Source organism: Artibeus jamaicensis, unplaced genomic scaffold (assembly GCF_021234435.1).
Source record: "Artibeus jamaicensis isolate MK-2021 breed Jamaican fruit bat unplaced genomic scaffold, CSHL_Jam_final contig_700, whole genome shotgun sequence".
Classification (NCBI taxonomy): Eukaryota; Metazoa; Chordata; class Mammalia; order Chiroptera; family Phyllostomidae; genus Artibeus; species Artibeus jamaicensis.
In genome coordinates, this window is record NW_026521930.1 from 1,141,067 (window position 1) to 1,165,477 (window position 24,411).

Here is a 24,411-nt window from a genome sequence, read left to right on the forward strand (position 1 = left end):
ACATCACAACCCCACGCCTGGGATCTGCCAACCACTGCCCACGTGCCTGGGTCAGTCTGGCTGAGTTTTCCTGTGCAACCCCACTCCACCAGTCGCTGGCTCCGCCCCTCTTACCAGTCTGGATGAACAGTTCGTTATTGTCGGACTTCCATATAGTTCAATTTTCTGTGATTTGGTTACATTTTTGTTACTAAAACTTTATTGTCTTTAAACTTGGTTATGTAAGGAGGCACAGTGTTTCCACCTACGTCTCCATATTGGCCGGAAGTCCCAACTTCCCTATTTTTGTCCATAGCATCTCCATTCAACCAGAGAAAAATCTCCCATTGACTTTCCTTTTGTCCAGTGCCTATATCAGCTACCAGGTCCTAACCATTGTTTGTTTTGGAGCTAGACACCTTTTCCGAGGTCACTATCACCAGACCAGACAAGCTTCCTACCTTGTCCCCAGTCTTTCTTCATGAGCTCACTACCACCAAATTTATGACTTTTAAATGTTATTTTAAATTTTTACTTAAATTTTAAGTGTTTAAATATTGTAAGATTCATTATAGACAATTTACCACATTTGCTTTATTTCTGTCATGAACATCATAACACATGGCTTCAGCACATACCTCTTAAAAATGAGGGTATTATCTTACATCACAACACTACAGTTAATCAAATCTAACCCAAATGTTACACCTGTAGCTACTACAGGCCATGTTCAAATTCCCCCAGTTGTCCCTTTAATGTTCTCAATAATCTTTTGTCACTATGCAGAATGCAAATCAAGGACCAAGAATGTAATTAAATGCAATTACATTTAATTGTCATATTTTCTCAGTGTCCTTTCATCTTAAAACAAATCCCTGACGTTTTTCCTGTCATGCATGACAATGACATTGTTAAAGAGCCTAGGACAGCTGTTAAGCTAAACAGTATTGAATCTGGGTTATTTACAAGTTCCTTCACAGTAGCATAAGGGTTAAGCCTTTTAGCAGAGAAACAATATAGGTGACATCAAAGTCATTCTTAAAACAATGTTACCACTCACTCTATCACTCTCACAAACACCTGTGTGTTGAATTCAAAGTTGTTCCATTCTATGTCCCCATGACCCACACAGCTGCCCAAGTACAAACCCTCCTCTCCAGGGAAGGCATTCCCCTCACTATCCCTCAAACATGTTCATGGAACAGAATTTCAAAGACCATGAGAATTACCCAGTTCAATCAACTTCCTCATTTGGCAGAAGAAACATTTTACTACAAGAAAGGAAGAGATCCAAGGAAGAGATGAAAACTATTCTTATCTAGAAAAAGAAATCCTAACTTCTCCCACATGTTGTGAGAAAGGACTGAGCAATGAGTGTCCACTTCACTCTCACCTCCTGCTGAAATGACCAGGGTGTGGGGGTATGGGGAGGGGAGGAGAATTAGACTGAATGACTGTGTATCAAAGAGTTCTCACTGGCTGGCCAGGTGAAACTCTAAAATTCTATTGTAGACCTTCAGTAGCGTGTTTTACGCATGTTTCAGTGAAAACCCTTATGCTCAGAGGCTTTCTTTTAAAGTGACTGGGCAAAAGAGACTCTCTGGTCATCAGCCAAAGAACAACCAAAAAGTTCACAGACCACAAAACCAAAGTGGTCAACTAGGGCTACTGAATTAACCTAAATAACCCATGCAAAAAACAATCTGACCCTACCTGACACTAAAGACAAGAATTAATTCAAGATGGACCACAGACCGAACTGCAAAAAGTAAAACAAGCTTCGAGACGAAAACACAGAAAAATATCTTTGTAACTTAGGAGTTGGTGATGGTTTCTTAGGACACAGAAAGCAATACTTATAAAAGAAACAATTGATAAGCTTCATTAAAATTAATTACCTCTGCTCGCACCACAGACTGGAATAATACCTACAAAACATATCTGACAAAGGACTTTTAACCAGAATATATAAAAGCACTCCTACAACTCAGTAATAGGAAAGCAGTAACTCAACTCTTTAAGGGGAAAAAAAAACAATAGACTGGCAACACCAAATGTTGGCAAGGTATGGAATAATCAGAACCCTCACACACTTGTGTTATAGGAGTATAAAAAGTACAACCACTGTGGTAAAATGTCTGCTACCTTCTTGTAAATCTAAAAATACACCTACCCTACATAATCAAGCAATTCCACTCCTAGATATTTACCCAAGAGATAGGAACATATGTGTCCACAAAGACATAAAGCAATGTTCAGAGCAGCTTTATTTCTGTTGGCTCAAAACTGAAAAAAGCCCTAGTGTCCATCAATAAAAGAATAAATAAACTGTGGTATATTCATACCATGTAATAGCATTTGACAATAAAAAGGAACAAACTGTCCTGGCCAGGTGGCTCAGCTGGTTGGAATGTTGTGCTGTACACCAAAAGGTTGCAGGTTCAAACCCTGGTAGGGGTGCATATAGGTGGTAACCAATCAATGTTTCTCCTTCTCTCAAATCAATTAAAAAACATATTTCAGGTGAGGATTTTTAAAAATTTAAAAATGTTTAAAAAGGAATAAACTACTAATACACACAACATGAATAAATATCAAAGAACACACTGCATAAAAGAAGCTTTACCAAAAAGAACATACACATTAAAAAAACAGGCTAATTTATGGTAGAAACAAATCAGAAAGTAGTTTGCCTTCAGGGGTGTTGGTGCAAAGACTGACTAGGAAGAAGCTGAGGAAGACTTCGGAGGTGATGGAATTGTTCTGCATCTTAATAGGGAATGAGGCTGTACAGTAGCTGCATTTGTCAAAGCTAACTGAATAGCATATTTAAAATCATTTCCCAATTTTATAAAAAAACCATGAACAAACATTAAACTCTAGTTTAAAAATACGTATGTTCTGCAGTGAATGATGTTTGCAACTTACTTTGAAATGAATCCAAAAAGTAAAATAGGTCAATGAACAAATAGACACACAGGCAGATCCTAAATCTATGACAATGCTAATACAGCAAGATGTTCACTGTGGAACCTCAGAGGTGGGTACATGGGTGTTCACTGTACAATGCTTGTAAGTTTTTATGCGTTGGAAATTTTTCCCCTTAACATACCAGGGAAAATTTTGAAGAAGATATTTACTCCAGCACCTCTGGGTTTCTTTTACCCTAAACTGAGCTTCAGGAGGTAACAGCTACCTCCTATGCTTACATCCTGAAAAGAGAAGGGGTCACAGACCCAAAGTATGAATTAGCTTAAGTGCATGCCTTACGAAATTGGGGATAAAGTCTGGGAAATCTAAATCCTTTTCCTTAGATGTGAAGAACATCTGTACATATGGATATGGACTGTTTTCATCTTCATGATACCAGAAGAGGCTGATAGTACATAAATGAGTATAGATGGACAAGGTCATTGAAAACTAAAGATTACATAAAAACTGTGAAACTTCTATAGGACATTGTTTTTTGGTTTTCTTTTTTGAAGTCTGAATTAGGTTGATTTGGAGAAAGAAACAGGGAGGATGAAGAAAAGTAATTTAACCACCCTGCATGGCATGATCATGTACAAGAAATTCTCTCCAACTACAGCTGAGTTCATTCCAGCAAATGACTGACAAACATTTGAAGAGTGATTCACAACTAATTTTGAAAAAAAAATGTTTATGTCACACCATAAACAGACCCAGTCAGTCATCACGGAGAAGGCAGGCAGCCCCTTCCCTTCTAAAACAGGACCTATGGCACCTTCTGGCATCAGGACAAGGGGACAATAGTTCACAACCTTTATGGCTGAAAATGCCTAGAGATTTGGGGAGAGTAGGTGATGAAGTTTCCACTTCGAATAAAGTTCCTCAGTCTCACCTCTGCCCCCCAAGTCAGAGGGTGGCTCTAAAAATCACATTCTTGCCCTGGCTGGTGTAGCTGAGTGGATTGAGCACCAGCCTACGAACCAAAAGTCACTGGTTCAATTCCCAGTCAAGCCACATGTCTGGGTTGCAGGCCATGTCCCCAGGTGGGGGCCTGCATGAGGCAAATGATTGATATATCTCTCCCACATTGATGTTTCTCCTCCTCTCCTTCTCCCTCATTGGCCCTCTCTCTAAAAATAAAATCTTAAAAAATAAAATAAAATCACATTCTTTGCTAACTCTTGAGATACTGTGAGAACAACAACAACCAAAAAACCTAACTTTGGACCAGGTAAATTTTATGCAAAGTTAAGATAAAAACAATCTTGTTCACTCAAACAGCACCTGGCTAAGAGCCTCCTGCTTTTAGATTAGAAGATAATGGCCTTGAGGAATTCCAGACTCCCTTCCTGAACAACAAGTAATAATGTCACATTAGATTCTGTTTAAGATATAGATAAAAATGATAATAAGAGTTTTAACTGAGCCCTGTTGGGTAAGGCTCAGTGGGTTGGGCATCATCCCAAAAAGCAAAAAGGTCACCCATTCAACTTCCAGTCAGGGTACAAGCCTGGGTTTTGGGTTAGGTCCCCAGACCAGGTATGTATGCGAGGTAACTGATCAATGTTTCTCTCCCTCTCTCCCTCCCTTCTCTTCTCTAAAAATAAATAAATAAAATTCTTTAAAAAATAAAAACAAAATTTTTAATTAAAAAAAATTAAAAATAGAGTTTTAAGTGAGATCTAGAGATTTTATTACCTTCGGTTTGAAGCTTATCTTTTAACCCCTTCCATGACAGCAGCAAACAGAGAGGTTCTCAGGCAGTGCTCGGCAGTTGAGAGAGACAACTCCCAGAGCAGTCACCTGTTTCCTGGTCACCAATGCTTTGCTCTCCCCAGAACCCAAGTGAGCTGTTACCTGCGTAGCCCATTGGATTTGCGTGTGCCAAGCTCCAAGTAAGGCATCGTAGAGTTCAGTGAGCTGCCGGTCCAGGGGTAGATCACTCTGACAGAGCTCTTGCCAGGCTGCTACAAGCTGCGCCTGCACAAGCAGTACAAAGGGGCCTTACTGAGCACACCAACACATGCTTCTCACTAAAACCGCCCTGCCCTCCTACCATGGCAAGCAAAGTACTGCAGCCTACGATCCTGAGCAACCATGTACTCACTAACGGTCATGCACTTCCAAAAAAGACAGGAAAAAACCCACTTAGAGCTATCTGCTCTGATCATCAATCAAAGCTTGAATCTACTGCCCTCTAACTGACCCTTTCCCCTTTTATCCTGTACCAAAAGCAGGCCAACGTACCTCCACTCAGCAGACTACCACCTTCAGAACAGACCTCAGAGGTGGTGTGAGTATATGTTTTAGCTTCAAGTCCTAACACTATTGCTTAAATGACACGAGCATCAGACTTGAAAGAAATTAAGCTAGACTGGAACACTGTCAGGTTTTTTAGGAACTTAACTTTAACAACCTTAGGAAATATGTAAAATTCCCATGGCTTGCTGAGGGCTTAATAAAGCTTAATACATGAATCTCCTTTAGAGGACAAAAATGAAAACAACTTTTCAGCCTATAAATGAAATCCAGCTGTAAATAAATACAAGAGAGACCAAAACTGAATTAATTTTCCAGCTGGCAATTAATAAATCCTCAGGCTGAACTAAGAGCACCCCCTGCTGGCTAATGAAAAGAAAATGGTCAATGTGAGGAAGCAGTTTTTATCTGTGGGTATGAAACTAGGATTCCATAAGCATAACCACTCACAGCTTCTCACCTTGTGACACTTGTAATAGTATGCAAGGAGCTGAGGCATCCGGTCAATTTCAGTAAACACCTTCACAAACGTTTTGGATTGCTCTAAAGGAGAACGACAGAAAACGTATATATTCTGTTACCAGGTTTTCTGTTGAAGCTAAGAGAAAGAATTTATCAAAATAAATGTGGACACATGAGCTAATATTCAGAAGTTCCTACCTAGATAATGATGTAACTCATGAGTGGAGATCATAAATATGAAAAATACCAGTACCATATTTTGCTACATATAATGCGCACTTTTCTGCCCAAATATTTTAGGGAAGAATAGGATGCACATTATACATGGGTAGTACTAATTACATATCTATATAAACGTTTTTAATTCTTTTACTTATGCTTCTGTGTTAAAAGTATAATTCTAGAAAGCAATAATGATACCCATATGCAAAATAATACCCTGGAACATGATAATCGGTTTTATATATATATATTTAAAAAAAGAATTAAAAAATCAAAACAACCTGGCTGGTATAGCTCAGTGGATTGAGCGCGGGCCTGTGAACCAGACAATCACAGTTCAATTCCCAGTCAGGGCACATGCCAGGGTTGCATGCCAGTTCCCTGCAGGCCAGTTCCCAGCAGGGGATGCACGAGAGGCAACCATACATTGATGTTTCTCTCCCTCTCTCCTTCCCTTCCCCTCTATAAATAAATAAATAAATAAATAAATATTTTTTTAAAAAAATCAAAACAAAAGATTTTTTTATCCGAAAGTCTGGGACAAAAACATGGCACACATTATACACTGGAGCACCTTATACATTGTAAAATATGGTAAGTAAAGTTAAGGGCAGAATATGTCTCTCAACTGGACACTGCTTATTTATAATAACACATCAATAAGCATTACTAAATAATGGTGTAGGAGAGAATGAGGGAAGGGGGGAGGAGAGCTATGAAAGCTAAATCCTTAGCTAGAACAATAGGAAGTCAACAGACAATGTCTAAAATTGACATATGAAGAAATAAAGTAATGCATTTACTATGCAGAAACCCAAAGTATAATATTAGAGAACAAAAGCTCTAGAAATTAAAAGTGGTGGTCTCCTGGGATGGGAAGTAGGGCATAAGAAGGTATAAAAAATGGTACTATTTTTCCCTATAAGACCTTCAGTATAATTTAACTTTTTCAAAATTGTAGGTGACAAGAAAAAAAATCAGCTGAATTCAAGAAAAAAAAATAAAGCCAATTAACTCATTTGTGGGTCTGCACTTCCAATTTGTAGTTTAGGTAAATCTGCTGAGCTGTAGGCCTTTTAGGAATGAGGTAGCTCTCACTCAAGTAGAATCTCCAGGAGTTCCTTACTGGCCTCACAGAAATTCTTCCCTTGGGCTACTACTGTAGGAGCTACAAAGTCTCCAAACAGGAGGTCCAAGAGAAAGAATGTTCCCTGCACACTTTCTCTGGACCAAGAGCTGTGCTTACAGTCTCATTTAATCCCCCCAAAGCAGTATGGTCCTATTCCACACTCATTTTACACAGGGGGAAACTGAGGTCTCATTGTTCATATGCAGCAGACCAGAGATCTAAAGCTAAGTCTGTCCACATCCAAAGTCAACACTGCTTCCAGTTAGCCACACTCCTCAAGAGACTTAATAATAAATTGTTAACAGAGATGAAATTATTCCCTGAAGAGAAGCTCCTCAATCTGTTCAGGCAAACTATGCTCTGTCCTTTCCAGCCTTATCACTGACCACTTCCCAAGATTCACTTCACTAAAATAGGCCTAATTATCATTCCCCAAAACAGACCCTGAGTTTTCCTACTTCTGTACCATTCAAACATATGATGTTCCCTCTACCCCAAATGCTTGCCCTCACCTATGAAAATCTTACACCAAGGAGAAAATGCTCATACTTTACTGTAACTGGGGAGAAAAAATAAAAAAAGATCTATATAGATTCAAGGTATATACTTTCCTTGAAAAATATATGTACACAAATGGGCCATGACCAGTACAGCTCAGTTGGTTGGGCATTGTTCCACAAAGTAAAAGGTTGCTGGCTCAATTCTTGGTTGGAGCACAATCCTGGGTTGCAGATTCAGTCCCCAGTCAGGGCACATAGGAGAGGCAACTGATAGATGCTTCTCTTTCACATCAATGTTTCTCTCCTTCTCTTTCTCCCCAGCTAGTCCCCTCTCTAATAAAAATCTTAAAAAAAAAAACAAAACAAAAAAAAGATATATGTATACAAAGGGAAAAATGGAAGAAAATACTAACAGTCATCTCTAGGTAGTGAGTCTGCTGCTAAATCATTTTCTTTTCTATATTTTTCAAATTCTCAATAACCTGTATATGCATTACTTTTACAATCAGAAACAATTTTTTAAATGTTTTTTTAATTTTTTATTTTATTTATCTTTAGAGGGGAAGGGAAGGAGAGAGGTAGATAAATATCAATGTATGGTTGCCTCTCATGTGTCCCCTGCTGGGAACTGGCCTGCAACCCAGCCATGTGCCCTGACTGGGAATCAAACCTCGATCCTTTGGTTCGCAGGCCTGCACTCAATCCACTGAGCTATGCCAGCCAGGGCCAATTTTTTAAATGTTTTAAAGTCATCTCTCTTTCATAGTTCTGCAGATACTAGCTCCTGCCTAAAAATGTTCTCAGTTTTCCTTCGTCCTTTCCTTCATCTCAGGGCAAGCTTAGGCGACTTTCACATTCCATTCTGTAACTATTTGTGTACTGTTCTCTCCCAACCTCACCTTCATTAATCTGTCATGATGGACAGAAACCTTACCTTACTCATCTTTATATTCTCTACTGTTCCTCACATCACTGATAACTTGAAAACAATTTCCCTTTGGAAATTCTTACTGCGATCACACCAGACAGGAATGATAAAAAACACAAACAAACTCAACTCCTAGATTTGGTGGCTTGAGGAATAAGTAAATCACTTGGTAAACATCAGCATTCCATACATAGCAATGAACTCCAAGAGCCAACTCACGGGTCTAATATCACATAATTTCTGACATGTTTCCCTAAGGGCAGAGGAAATGACTAAACAAAGCACTTGATTCCAGGATGACCACAGAAAGAAAAACAGGAGGGCTATCGCTGCTGGCCCTGAATATGTAGAAACCCTGCTGCATCTCATCTGCCCCCTTCTGGCCAAAGCACAGATGCCACAGTCTTAGAATTCAATGAAAAAGAAGGAAAAAATCCTGAGTAGGCAAGTGCCCAACCTTTTATATCTGCTTTGTTCCCCTTCATCTCAGGGAATCCCAATAAACAGCTGAGAAGGAAAATCTGTAATAGCTACCACCGCGGAGAAAATCCAGCTAAACTTGTGAGAACTACCAGTTAGACACCACTTTAGTGCACAGGAATCCATGAGTTACAGAATGACTATTTGCCTTTAAAATTCTTATTATTTCCATGAGACCGCTTAATTAAATGCATCTTTCTGCTACAAGTAAAATTATGCCACAGAAAGTTACTTCGACTGAACAAATGAATTTACTGGCTGTATAAAATGAAATACACATGTGTATTTAGAGATTATCACTCTTGGAGAGAAACAGAAAAGGGTAATGTGCTGGGGATGCATGAATTTATCAGAGCTTCCCCTTTAAGAACTCTAAGATAAAGAAGCACCTTGGGTCCTGGCTTGTGTGGCTCAGTTGGTTGGAGCATCTTCCTAAAGAGGTAATGGGTTCAATTCCCTGTCAGGGCACATGCCTAGGTCACTGGTTGGCTCCCTAGTCTGGGAACCAGTGCATACAAGAGGCAACCAATCAATGCTCTCTCCCATCGATGTTTCTCTCTCTCCCTTCCACTTTCTCTAAAAGCAATGAAAAAATGTGCGAGGATGTAAAACAGAACCAAAAAAAGAAGCACCTTGACCTTCTAGGAGAGATAGCTAATTAAAGAGCACTTGGATGGGACAGGGGTACTCTTCTGACACTCACCAAAACTAACCATCAAAAGAAAAAAACACCCCCTGGCTGGTGTAGCTCAGTGAATTGAGCGCGGGCCTGCGAACCAGACAATCGCGGTTCAATTCCCAGTCAGGGCACATGCCTGGGTTGCAGACCAGTTCCCTGCAGGCCAGTTCCCAGCAGGGGACACACAAAAGGCAACCATACATTGATGTTTCTCTCCCTCTCTCCTTCCCTTCCCCTCTAAAGATAAATAAATAAAATATTTTTAAAAAAAAGAAAAACACAGCCCTGGCTGACGTAGCTCAGTGGATTGAGCGCGGGCCTGTGAACCAGAGTATCGCGGTTCGATTCCCAGTCAGGGCATATGCCTGGGTTGCAGGCCAGTTCCCAGCAGGGGACGCATGAGAGGCAACCATACACTGATGTTTCTCTCCCACTCTTTCTCCTTCCCTTCCCCTCTCTCAAAAAATAAATAAATAAAATATTTAAAAAAACAACAAAAAAAGAAAAACACACGGCCATTTCATCTATGTGAAAGCCATGAAAATATCTGTACTATGGCCTTCAAAGAATGCCAATCAGATATTCAATCATTTTGGCTCACAAGGAATGGAAATGTTGGGAGTACTCTGAATATAAGCATGGAGTATAGTATGCTGGAAAGAAGTAAAGACAGGAAGCAAAGAGAGGTCTGGGCAAGGCGTGGGAAGAAGGCCTGTTTCCACACAGTATATCACTGGGTATCTGATCATTCATCAACACTAGTGAGCTCATATTTCATGATTTCAAAACTTACTACAAAGCTAAAATAATCAAAGCAGGGTGGTATTGGCATAAAATAAACAGAAGTTGTAATATTCATACTAAAGTGGAACTGCAAGCAAAAATCACTGAATGGGGCCACAGCAATATTGATTTAAAAAATGCTATTTAAACACCAATAGAGTAGTTCCAGCCAAGACAGAGGCATAGCTAGATACAATTGGCCTCCTCACAAAACCAAAGAAGGAAAAAAAACAATTTAAAAACAAAAAACCACCAGAAGTGCCACAAAATTGAACTCTATGGAGTCCAACAACCAAGAAGTTAAAAAAAAACATTCATCCAGACTGATAGGAGAGGCAGGAACAGGCAGCCAGGGCAAAGAGGATGCATGACAAGGTGGCAGCTCACAGACCTGACAGTTCCACATCCACACGTAAATAAATCAGGAGGAAGAAATGGGGAATGAGACAAACCGCATAACCCAGGGTTCTAGACAAGATAAGGCCTAGAACCTCTGACTGTAAAAACGTATATAGGTTCGGGTGGCGGGAAAAATGGCCAGTCTCTTCAAAGTGGGGTGAGAGTCGAGCAACTGGCACTGTGCCCTCTCTCACACCTCTCCCACATACAGCACCACAACGCCAACAAGTGGGAGCCCCACCATGGCGAATCCCGAGGGCTCCGCCCCTTACAACATTACAGGTGCACCAAGACAAAGAAACGTAACCCAAGTGAAAGAACAGATCAAAACTCCAGAAGAAGACCTAAATAGTTGACCTACCACATGCAGATTTTAAAACACTGGTAATCAGGGTGCTCACAGAAACGACTGAGTTCAGTTGCAAAATAAGGGAAGAAATGAAGGCTATACAAAGTGAAATAAAGAAAAATGTACAGTGAACCAACAGTGAATGGAAGAAAACCTGGACTCACATCAACAATTTGGAACAAAAGGAAGAAATAAACATTCTACCAGAACATGATGAAGAAGCAAGAATGCAAAAAAATGAGGAGGCTTAGGTACCTCCAGGACAACTTTAAACATTCTAATATCAACATCATAGGGGTGTCAGAAAGAGAAAAGAAAGAACAAGAAATTGAAAAATTACTTATTTGAAAAAGTAATGAAGGAAAACGTCCCCAGTCTGGTGAAAGAAACAGACATATTAAGTCCAGAAAGCTCAGAGAAACCAAAAGAAGTTGGACCAAAGGAAGTACACACCAAGTCATATCAATGAAGTACCCAAGATCAAAGATAAGGAGAAAATCTTAAAAGTAGCAAGAGGAAAGGAGAAAGTTACCTACAAAGGAGTGCCCATAAGACTATCAGATGATTTCTCAAAAGAAACCTTACAGGCTGAAGGGCATGGAAAGAACTATTCCAAGTCATGAAAGGCAAGGATCTACATCCAAGATTGCTCTATCCAGCAAAGCTTTCATTTAGAATGGAAGGGCAGATAAAGTGCCTCCCAGATAAGATAATGTTAGGGGAGATCATCACCACCAAGCCCTTATTATATGAAATGTTAAAGGGACTCATCTGAGAAAAAGAAGATAAAAAATATGAACAGCAAAATGACAACAAACTCACAATTATCAGCAACTGAACCCCAAAACAAACTAAGCAAATGAATAGAACAGGAAAACAAACACAGAAATGGAGACCACATGGAGCGTTATCAGTGGGGAGGGAGAGGGGTGAGAAAAGGGGAAAAGGTACAGGTAATAAGCATAATTAGTAGGTACAAAATAGACAAGGGGAGATTAAGAATAGTATGGGAAATGGAGAAGTCAAAGAACTTATATGTACAGCTAATGGACATGAACTAAGCAGGTGGAAAGCTGCAGACAATGGGGGGCCAGGGGGAGGGCGATAAAGGGGGAAAAAAGAATGAGACAACTGTAATAGCATAATCAATAAAATATACTTAAAAATAAAAATAAAAAATAAAAATTAATTTAAAAAATAAAGAGTAAGAAAGAATAAAGGCTTCTCAACTGTTTTTATGAACCAAACAGAATCATGGTACTGCAACCTGACAAAGATATTCACTAATGGGATCTTAATGAAAAAATTCTAATGGATGCTGGGAAGATGGCGACGGAGTAAGACGGAGCTGATGCTAGCTCCTGTACTCATGAGTGAAAATCCTGGCAGATCTATAGAGAAACAGCACAATAAACCATCGGTTACCCAGCATTTATGAAATTAAAACACCAGAGATTGTGACACCGACGCTGAAACACCAGACAGCGGCAGAGTCAGCTACTGGAGCTGGGACACACGCGGCCCCTGTGCTGCTGCCAGAGCAACAGGCCTGGGAGCCAGGGAGTCAGGTACAGGAGCCGGACACTGCAAGCCCCTGTGACGGTCCTGGGCGACAGAGGAGTCAGGAACCGGAGCTGGGACATTCTCGACCCCTGTGCCGATGCCATAGCTACTGGCCTGGGCAAAAGAAGAGTCAGTTGCAGGAGCTGGGACACTGGAGGCCCCGGTGATGCCACCATAGCAACTGGACTGGACGCCAGGGAGTCAGGTATGGAAGCTGGGACGCTCCAAACCCCTGTGACAGCCGTGGGCGGCAGAGGAGTCAGCTACGCAGCTGAGGCATTCTCAGCCCCTGTGCCGCTCCCATAGCGACAGGTCTGGATGCTGGGGAGTCAGGTACGAGTCAGGTACAGAAGCCGGGACACTCCAAACCCCTGTGATGGCCCTGGGCGGCAGAGGAGCCAGCTACGGGAGGCGGGACATTCCCAGTCCCTGTGCCACTGCCGTAGTAACGGGCCTGGGTGCTTGAGGAGGCGCTACTAGAGCCAGGACATTCAGCAGTGGTAGGCGACCAACACAGGGAGCAGCGCAAGCACCAGTGTGAGTGTAGGTGGAGATGAAGAACATCAAGAAAGTTCGAGTCTGCACCACTGAACTTCACAAGGATCATACCACAGAAGTTCACACCATAAAACCAGGGTTTCAGAACAGAACAATTTTAGAAGCAGAGACTAACAAGAAGAGTGTCAAACAATGGGAAGACAAAGAAACAATCCCCAAATGAAAGAAAAAGCAGAAACTTCAGAAAGAATGTTAGATGAAATAGAGGCTGATCAACTATCAGAGAGTGAATTCAAAGCACTGGTTATTACGAAGTTCAAAGAGCTCACAGTGAACTACCAGAAACTACAGGGGAACTACAATGATCTCTCTGCAAACTACATCAACATGAAAAAGGAAATGGAAACTATCAGCAAGGGACAAGAGGAAATGAAGAATACAATTTCCAAATTGAAGAACACAGTAGAAAGTTTCAAAAGTAGGATAGATAAAGCGGAGGATAGGATTAGTGAGTTGGAGGACAAGGTAGAAAGCATCTCACAGAAAGAGCAAGAAAATGAAAAGAGGCTCAGAAAGAATGAAGAGGGATTAAGAGAAATGCAAGACAATATGAAACGTAGTAATATCCGAATAATAGGAATACCAGAAGGAGAAGAAGAAGAACAAGGAATAGAAAACGTATTTGAACGAGTAATGAGAGAAAATTTCCCTAATTTGATAAGAGAAAAAGTCTCACAAATCCAGGAATCACAGAGAGTCCCAACCAAGAGGAACCCAAGGAGGCCCACTTCAAGACACATCATCATCAAAATGGCAAAATTCCCAGACAAAGAGAGAATCTTAAAGGCAGCAAGGGAGAAAAAAGAAATGACATACAAGGGAGCCCCAGTAAGGTTAGCTACTGACTTCTCAATGGAAACACTCCAAGGGAGAAGAGAATGGCAAGAAATATTCCAAGTAATGAGAACCAGAGGCCTACAACCAAGGCTACTTTACCCAGCAAGGCTCTCAATCAAGACAGATGGCCAAATAAAGAGCTTCCAAGACAAAAGAAGCCTAAAAGAATACGCCTCCACCAAACCAGCTCTACAAGAAATACTAAAAGGACTGCTTTAAGGGAAGGAAGGATAAGAGGGAGACAGAGAGGAACACAGGTACAAAAATGGCAATGAATAAGTACCTATCAATAATAACCTTAAATGTAAATGGATTAAATGCTCCAATCAAAAGACACAGAATCGCTCAATGGATAAGAAAGCATGACCCACACATATGCTGCCTACAAGAGACCCACCTCAGGACAAAAGACCATCACAGACTAAAAGTGAAAGGCTGGAAACAAGTTTTCCAAGCAAACGGACAAGAAAAAAAAGCTGGGGTAGCAATTCTCATATTGGACAAAACAGACTTCAAAAAAAGAGCCATAAAGAGAGACCCAGAAGGTCACCTCATTATACTCAAGGGAAGAATACACCAAGAAGACATTAACATTGTAAACATATATGCAACAAACATAGGGGCACCCAAATATATCAAGAAAATCTTAGAGGACTTCAAGAAAGATATTGACAGCAACACAATTATAGTAGGGGATTTGAACACCCCACTATCAAAAATGGACAGATCTTCCAAATTATCAACAAAGATATTGTGGCATTAAACAACACCCTAGATGAAATGGACTTAACTGATATATATAGAGCCCTTCATCCCAAAAAAGCTAAATACACATTCTTTTCAAATGCACATGGAACACTTTCAAAGATAGACCACATGATAGGACACAAAACGAGCCTCAAAAAATTCAAGAAAATTGAAATCATACCAAGCATCTTCTCTGACCACAAGGGATTGAAATTGGAAACCAACCCCAAAGAAAAAAACCCAAAGCACCCAAAATCATGGAGACTGAATGGTATGCTATTAAACAACGAATGGGTCAAGAATGAAATTAGGGAAGAAATCAAAACGTTTCTGGAAACAAATGAAAATGATCTCACAACAACCCAAAACTTATGGGACACAGCGAAGGCAGTCCTGAGAGGGAAGTTTATAGCAATACAGGCCTACCTAAAGAAGATAGAAACATTTCAAACAAACAACCTAACCCTACGCCTGCAAGAACTCGAGGAACAACAACAAAGACAGCCCAGAGCAAGCAGAAGGAAGGAAATAACCAAGATTAGAGCAGAATTAAATGACATAGAAACTAAAAGCACAATTTTAAGGATCAATGAATCCAGGAGTTGGTTTTTTGAGAAGATAAACAAAACAGACAAGCCTTTAAGTAGGCTCATCAAGAAAAGAAGAGAGAGGACACAAATAAACACAATCAGAAATGAAAGAGGAGACATTACAACTGATACCACAGAAATAGAAGGGACTGTAAGAAATTATTATGAAGAACTGTATGCCAAAAAATTTGAAAACCTAGGGGAAATGGACACATTTCTAGAAAATACAATCTTTCAAAACTCAGTGAAAAAGAAGCAGAAAATCTAAATACACCAATAACAGCAAAAGAAATTGAAGCAGTAATCAAAAAACTCCCATCACACAAAAGCCCCGGACCAGATGGTTTCACAGGAGAATTCTACAAAGCATTTAAGGAAGAGCTAACCCCTATTCTCCACAGACTATTCCAAAAAATCCAGAAGGATGGAAAACTCCCAAATTCTTTTTATGAAGCCAGCATCATCTTAATTCCAAAACCAGATAGAGACACAGCAAAGAAAACTTCAGGCCAATATCGCTGATGAACATAGATGCATGCTAAAATCCTCAACAAAATATTGGCAAATCGCATCCAACAATATATCAAAAAGATCATACACCATGACCAAGTGGGATTCATCCCAGGGATGCAAGGATGGTTCAATATTCGCAAATCAGTAAATGTAATACACCACATACCCAAAAGCAAAGACAAAAAACACATGATCACAGCAACAGACGCCGAAAAAGCATTTGATATGGTAAAGCATTGACTTATAATAAAAACACTCAGAGAAGTGGAACAGAGGGAGCATTTCTCAACATAATAAAGGCCATATATGAGAGACCTACAGCCAATATCATACTCAATTGGAAAAAACTAAAAGCTTTCCCACTAAGATCAGGAAGAAGACAAGGATGTCCACTTTCACCGCTTCTATTCAATATAGTATTGCAAGTTTTAGCCACAGTGATCAGGCAAGAAAAGGAAATAAAAGGCATCCAAATAGGAAAGGAGGAAGCAAAACTGTTACTGTTTGCAGATGACATGATAGTGTACATGGAAAATCCTATAGACTCTACCAAAAAACTGCTCAAACTAATTAATGAATTTGGCAAAACAGCTGGATACAAAGTCAATATCCAGAAATCAAAGGCATTTTTGTATACAAACAATGAATCAGCAGAAGCAGAAATCAAGGAAAAAATCCCATTCGATATAGCAAAAAGAAAAATAAAATATCTGGGTATAAACCTAACCAAGGAGGTAAAAAACCTGTATGCAGAAAACTACACAGCCCTGAAGAAAGAAATCAAGGAAGACACAAACAAATGGAAACATATACCTTGTTCATGGATTGGAAGAATTAACATCATCAAAATGTCCATACTGCCCAAAGCAATATACAGATTCAATGCAATACCTATTAAAGTACCAATGGCATATTTCACAGACATAGAACAAACACTTCGAAAATTTATATGGAACCATAAACGAGCCCGAATAGCAGCTGCTCTTTTGAGAAAGAAGAACAAGGTAGGAGGGATCCCAATACCTGATATCAAACTGTATTACAAGGCCACTGTAATCAAAACAGCCTGGTACTGGCATAAAAACAGGCACATAGACCAATGGAACAGAACAGAGAGCCCAGAAATCAACCCAACTCTCTACAGTCAATTAATATTCCACAAAGGGGGCAGTAACATAAAATGGAGTAAAGATAGCCTCTTCAACAAATGGTGTTGGGAGAACTGGACAGCTACATGCAAAAAAATGAAACTTGAGCACAGACTTACACCATACACCAAAATAAATTCAAGGTGGATAAAAGACTTAAATGTAAGCCGTGACACCATTAAAGTCCTAGAGGAGAACATCAGCAAGAAAATCTCAGATATTTCACGCAGCAACTTTTTTACTGGTATGTCCCCTAGAGCAAGGAATATAAAGGAAAGAATAAACAAATGGGATCTCATCAAAATAAAAAGCTTCTGTGTGGCTAAAGAAAACAGTATTAAATTAGCAAGACAACCAACTGTATGGGAAAACATATTTGCCAATGATACCTCAGACAAAGGTTTAATCTCCAAAATATACAAAGAACTCACACGACTCCACTCTAAGAAGACACCCAACCCAATTAAAAAATGGGAAAAGGACTTGAACAAACACTTCTCCAAGGAGGACATACAGAACATTCAGAGACACATGAAGAGATGCTCAATATCATTAGCTATCAGAGAGATGCAAATTAAAACCACAATGAGATACCACTTTACACCAGTCAGGATGGCTATCATAAACAAAGCAACAAACAACAAATGTTGGAGAGGTTGTGGGGAAAAGGGGTCCTTAGTCCACTGTTGGTGGGATTGCAGACTAGTACAACCATTATGGAAAACAGTATGAAATTTTCTCAGAAAAATAAAAATCGACCTGCCAATTTTGACCCAGCAATTCCACTGCTGGGATTATATCCTAAGAATCCTAAAACATCAATATCAAAGAACCTATGCACCACAATGTTCATAGCAGCACAATTTACAATAGCCAAGAGCTGGAAGCAACCTAGGTGCCCATCAGTAAATGAATGGATCAAAAAATTATGGTACATATACACAATGGAATTCTATGCTGCAGAGAGAAAGAAGGAGCTACTACCTTTTGCAACAACATGGATGGAACTGGAAAGCATTATGCTGAGTGAAATAGGCCAGGTGCTGAAAGACAAATACCACATGATCTCACCTTTAACAGGAAGCTAAACAAGAAAACAAACAAGCAAGCCGAGAAAAAAAAAAAAAAAAACAAAGACACTGAAATAGAGAACAAGGGGACAGTGACCAGAGGGGAGAAGGAAGGGAAGTTAAGGGGAAAAAGGGGGAGGAATTTGGAGGAACAAACAGGAAGGACACAGGGACGAGAACTAAGGGGGGTAGAAATGGGAGGTGGGGAACAAGGGGCAGGGGAGGCTAGGATGGGAGAAATAGACAAAAAACTGTACTTGAAAAATAACTAAATAAAATTAATTTAAAAAAAATTCTAAGTAAAATGTCAGCAAACATCCAGTAGAACATTAACACATACACACACACACCATGGAGAGGTGGGGCTTCATGAATTGCAACATTAGGAATGCTATTAATATGATTTGCCATATTACTAGTTCAGAGAAAATAAAAACAATACATTTGATCTTTATAAATGCTGAAAAGGCATTTAATAAAATTGGACAACAATTTTTTTTTTAATTATCTAACCCAGTAGTATCAAGTGCTGACTGAGTCCCATTTTGGTGTGGCTTCACCACCTGGGCATAGGAGGCCAGACCTTTGCAGGTCCTGAACCACTAAGAGAAATGGAGTGCAAAAAAATCATCTACAGAGGGAGAATAGCATTATTATTTGGCATAAGGAGGTTATTAAGCTGCTCCCACCCACACTGAACACTCAACTTGCCAGAGGATCATTCTCCAAGGGTCCTATATGGGAAGAGAGATGATTGTATATCCCAACTGGTCCAGGATAGATAGTCTTGGTTTATATCTACTGTCCACCTTCATTATTAAAAGATCCCTCTTTCCTCTCAAAACTGTTATAGTTTAAAAATAAATTATATGGCCAAACTCATATAATAAACTTTTAGTGTTTATATGTATGATAAGAGTTTATACATACGCAAGTCTGCATATTCATATTAACTCTCTAGCTATATATCCCCCCCAAAAATAATTAATGAAGCCTGGTCTCAGCAAACATAACCATCCTAAAACAAATTTAAGACATCATACAGAACTCCTAAGGTAGCAGACTTAATTTCATCACCAGAAATGTGCCATCACATAAACAAAAGCAATACTACTTCTCAGGAGCCAAGTGATGAAAGCATTTCAGAAAGGAGGAAGCAAAAAAACATTAAGTATTGCTGACTACGAGAAACAGCAAAATATAAATAAATTAGGCCTCCAACTTTACTGATGATAGTTGTTGAACAGCTTCAATGGAACAAATTCAAGATAATTAAACCCACAGGATAAGGGCTTGCAAGTAAAGTGAGTACAGATAATGTTCTGCCCAGGATAAACAGCTGTGAAGGTAAAAAACAGCTTTACTGCTGCTTCCTCCTGGCTTACCAATCATTGTGTGAATGAAAGGGAAAGGGAGTTAGATAAACATGTTGAAATATCACTGGAAAATAACATACCAATGTAATATTCTTCATAAGGGTCACAACTCATCGAGTGGTACACTTAAGATTTGTTCATTTCTCACCCTGGCTCATGTGGCTCAGTGGATTGAGCAAAGGCTTGCAAACCAAAAGATCACTGGTCTGATTCCCAGTCAGGGTACATGCCTAGGTTGCAGGCCGGGTCCCCAACTGGGGGCATGTGAGAAGCAACTGATCAATGTATCTCTCATATACTGATGTTGTCTTTCTCACTTTCTCTCTCCTTTACCCTCTCTCTATAAATAAATAAAATATTCAAATAAAAAAAGATGTTCATTTCTCTACATGGAAATTTTACCCCCTACAAAAAAAACCACAAAACAAATACTGAACTCAAGTTACTAATGTGAATCTGAATTGTTTAGGAGTGAAGCGTAGTGCCCTGGCTAGTGTGACTCAGTATATTGAGTGCTGACCTGTGAATCAAAGGGTCAACAGTTCAATTCCCAGTCAGGGCACATGCCTGGGTTGCAGGCCAGGTTCCCAGTGGATGGTGCAGAAGAGGCAGGCACATATTGATGTTTCTCTCCCTCTCTTTCTCCTTCCTCTACCCTCTGTCTAAAAAAATCTTTAGAAAAAAGCAAATGGAAAAAAAAAAAAAAGAGTGAAGTGTACCAATGTCTCTAACTTACTTGAAACTGCATCAAAAAATAAGATGATGAGAGGTCAGGTCAAGATGGAGGAGCTGGTAGAAACCCTTAGATTCCTTGCACAACTGAAAGGAGGATAATAACCAATCTAAAAACAATAAAATTCGAGAAATGCCAGAAAATCAAACTGCATGGAACTCCGACAACCAAGGAATTAAAGAAACATTCACCCAGACTGAGAGCACCACAATGCAGCAAAGAGGGTTGCCTCATCCTGGTGAATACCTAAGCCCTCACCCCATTACAACATAACAGGTGCACCAAGACAAAGAAATACAGCACAAATGAAACAGAAGATCAAAACTACAGAAAAAGAGCTAAGTAATGAGGTGATAGCCAACCTATCTGATGCAGAGTTCGAACCACTGATAATCAGGATGCTCACAAAACTGATTGAACTCAGTCGCAAAATGAAGGAACAAATGAAGACTACCCAAAGTGAAATAAGGGGAAATATACAGGAACCAATAGTGAAGGGAATAAAATCGGGACTCAAATCAATGATTTGGAACAAAAGAAAGAAGTAAACATCCAAAGAGAACAGAATGAAGAAACAAGAATTCAAAAAATGAGGAGAGGCTAGGAACCTTCAGGACAACTTTAAATGTTCCAATATCCAAATCATCAGGGTACCAAAAGAAGAAGAACAAGAAGTTGAAAACTTATTTGAAAAAATAATGAAGAAAAACTTCCCCAATCAGGTGAAGGAAATAGACTTCCAGGAAGTCCAGCAAACCCAGAGAGTCCCAAAGAAATTGGACCCAAGAGGAACACACCAACACAAATTATGTTACCCAACATTAATGATAAGGGAGATTATCTCCTTATCTTTATCTCCTTTTAAGATTAAAAGCAGCAAGAGGAAAGGAGAGTTACCTACAAAGGAGTGCCCAGAAGACTGTCAGCTGATTTCTCAAAAGAGACCTTACAGGCAAGAAGGGGCTGGAAAGAGGTATTCCAAGCCATGAAAAGCAAGGACCTACAACCTAGATTACTCTCTCCAGCAATGCTTTCATTTAGAATGGAAGGGCAAATAAAGTGCCTCCCAGATAAGGTCAAGTTAAAGGAGTTCATCATCACCAAGCCCTTATTATATGAAATGTTAGAAACTTATCTAAGCAATAGAAGATCAAAAACTATGAGCAGTAAAATGACAACCAACTCACAACTATCAAGAACTGAAACTAAAAAAGAAACAAAAACAAAAACTAAGCAAACAACTAGAACAAGAACAGAATTAGAGAAATGGACATCACATGGAAGGTTATCAATAGGGGGGCATGGAAGGGGGGGAGGAAGGTACAGGGAATAACAAGCATAATTGGCAGGCATAAAATAGACGCGGAGAAGTTAAGAATGGTATAGGAAACAGAGAACTCAAAGAACTTAGTATGTACAACCCATGGACATGAACTAAGTGAAGGTAATACTGGGGAGTTGTGGGGTACAGGGCTAAGGGATGATAAAGGGGGAAAAAATAGAAAAACTGTAATAGCATAATTAATAAAATATACTTTAAAAATCCCATAAAAAATAAATAAGATGATAAGTCTCAAAAGCTGGCCAGATGGGCAGGTAGGCAACAAAGTAAAGGTGGCAAAATGCTAATGCTAGGATCTAGATGGTGTTTTGTTATACACTTATTTCAACTTTTTGGCATTTTGAAGTTCTTCAGGTAAAATGTTGAAGTAAAGGCAACCACAATAAAGTTACAATGTACTTCCAATATACATAATTTAATCAAGATCGAGACACTGTAAAGGCTGAAGACTCAGAAAGCCTTATCTCTGTACAGAGGGGTACACAGACTTAAGAAACAGCCAGGACTCACCTACAGACTGCGAGGTAAATGCTGCCACAATCTGGGGGCTGGCTAAGGCCTCCAGCCTGTTCTTCAAGGCCTCCAAGTGCACACACTTTTCTGAGTAGTCTGGTGTGTCAATAAGCATCATTAAGCTGTTTTGCATGCCGGTTAATTTGGTAGAAATCACAGCTATATCCTGCAAAAAAAAAAAAAAAAACAGAGGATACCCATTTTACAACACCCCTGCTACTCCAGGTAATAATGGACAAAATACATGAAAAAGCATAAAATAAGAAAATGGCCAATAAAGATGTGCTTACTGTTACTAGTATTCAAATAAATGCAAATTGAGATGAGAAAGTGCCATTTTCTTAACCAACTGGAAAAAGTTTTTAAAAATTATAATTGCTATTTTTGGTGTGGTTGCAAAAAAAAGTCTGTCTGGTGCTATAAATTTATCTTATCTTTCTGGAAAGTTATTTAGTACCATACCTCAAGAGCCTTAAAAATATTCACATCCTTTGACCTAGTATTCCCTCTTTTAGAAATTTGTCTAAGGAGCCCCGGCTGGTGTAGCTCAGTGGATTGAGCGTGTGCCTGCAAACCACATGATCGCGGTTTGATTCCCAGTCAGGGCATATGCCTGGGTTGCAGCCCGGTTCCCAGCGGGGGACTCACAAAGGGCAACCATACATTGATATCTATCTCCTTCTCTCCCTCCCTTCCTCTCTAAAGGAATAAATAAATAAAATCTTAAAAAAAAAGAAAAAAAAAGAAATTTGTCTAAGGAAAAAATCAGAGTACACAAAGATATTAATGTATTATAATTAATTAGTGCAATGTTAGTATTATAACAACAAAACCTGGAAACAACCTAAATCTTCTAAAATAAACAATATAAATTATGGGTTAATCATAATGGCATGTGGAATACTGTACAGTCACAGATATTTTTAAATAGTTTATTGATTATGCTATTACAGTTGTCCCATTTTCCCTTCACTACCCTCCACCCTGTGCACCCTCTCCCATCCACATTCCCTGCCTTTAATTCATGTCCATGGGTCATACTTATAAGTTCTTCAACTTTTCTACATTTCCCATACTATTCCTACCCTCTTCCTGTCTATTTTCTACCTACAATCTATGCTACTTATTCTCTGTATCTTTTCTCTCTCTCTCCTCCTCCACTCCCCTGTTGCTATCCCTCCATGTGAACCATTTCTATGGTTCTGTTTCAGCTCTAGTTTTTTGCTTAGTTTGTTTTTGTTTTACGTGTGGTTGTTAATAACTGTGAGTTTGCTGTCATTTTACTATACATGTTTTTTATCTTCTTTTTCTTAGATAAGTCCCTTTAACATTTCATATAAGGGCTTGGTGATGATGAACTCCTTCAACTTGACCTTATCTGAGAAGCACTTTATCTGCCCTTCCATTCTAAATGAAAGCTTTGCTGGATAGAGTAATCTTGGATGTAGGTCCTTGGCTTTCATGACTTGGAATACTTCTTTACAGCCCCTTCTTGCCTGTAAGGTATCTTTTGAGAAATCCGCTGACAATCTGATGGGAACTCCTTTGAAGGTTACCATCTCCTTACCTCTTGCTGCTTCTAGGATTCTCTCTTTCATTTTAATCTTGGGTAATGTAATTATGATGTGCCTTGGTATGTTCCTCCTTGGGTCCAACTTCTTTGGGACTCTGAGCTTCCTAAACTTCCTGGAAATCTATTTCCTTTGCCAGATTGGGGAAGTTTTCCTTCATTATCTTTTCAAATAACATTTCCACTTGTTGCTCTTCTTCTTCCTCTTCTGGTACCCCTATAATTCAAATTCAAATGTTGGAATGTTTAAAGATGTCCTGGAGGTTCCTAAGCCTCTCCTCATTTTTTTGAATTCTTGTTTCTTCATCCTTTTCTGTTTTGTCATTTTTTTCTTCCTTCTGGTCCACTCCATTGATTTGAGTCCCAGTTTTCTTCCCATCACTACTGGTTCTCTATGCATTTTCCTTCATTTCACTTAGTGTAGCCTTCATTTTTTCATCTAATTTGTGAACAAATTCAACCAATTCTGTGAGCATCATGATCACCAGTGTTTTTTTTTTCTTGTCTTTTTTTTTTAATTTATTTTTTAAATTGATTATGCTGTTACAGTTGTTCTATTCCCCCCTTCATTCCCCTCCACCCTGCCCCCACATCCCCACCATTACCCCCGTTTAGTTTATGTCCATGTGTCTGAAGTCCTTTAGATTCTATATTTCCCATGCTATTCTTGCCCCCCCATCTATTTTCTATCTACTCTCTATGCTACTTATTT

At 39.4% G+C, this 24,411-nt stretch overlaps 1 protein-coding gene across 2 annotated transcripts in view; it reads right to left on the reverse strand.

The window, feature by feature from the left end:
• COG7 (component of oligomeric golgi complex 7) overlaps positions 1-24,411 on the reverse strand; it is an 85,635-nt gene that overhangs the window by 51,176 nt on the left and 10,048 nt on the right. For both annotated transcript variants that reach the window (XM_053671788.1, XM_037140462.2), the window contains exons 4-6: positions 22,127-22,295; positions 5,669-5,751; positions 4,807-4,929 (exon numbers count right to left, since the gene is read on the reverse strand). In XM_053671788.1, the coding sequence (XP_053527763.1) occupies positions 4,807-4,929; positions 5,669-5,751; positions 22,127-22,295 (375 nt within the window). The remainder of the gene's footprint in view (positions 1-4,806; positions 4,930-5,668; positions 5,752-22,126; positions 22,296-24,411) is intronic.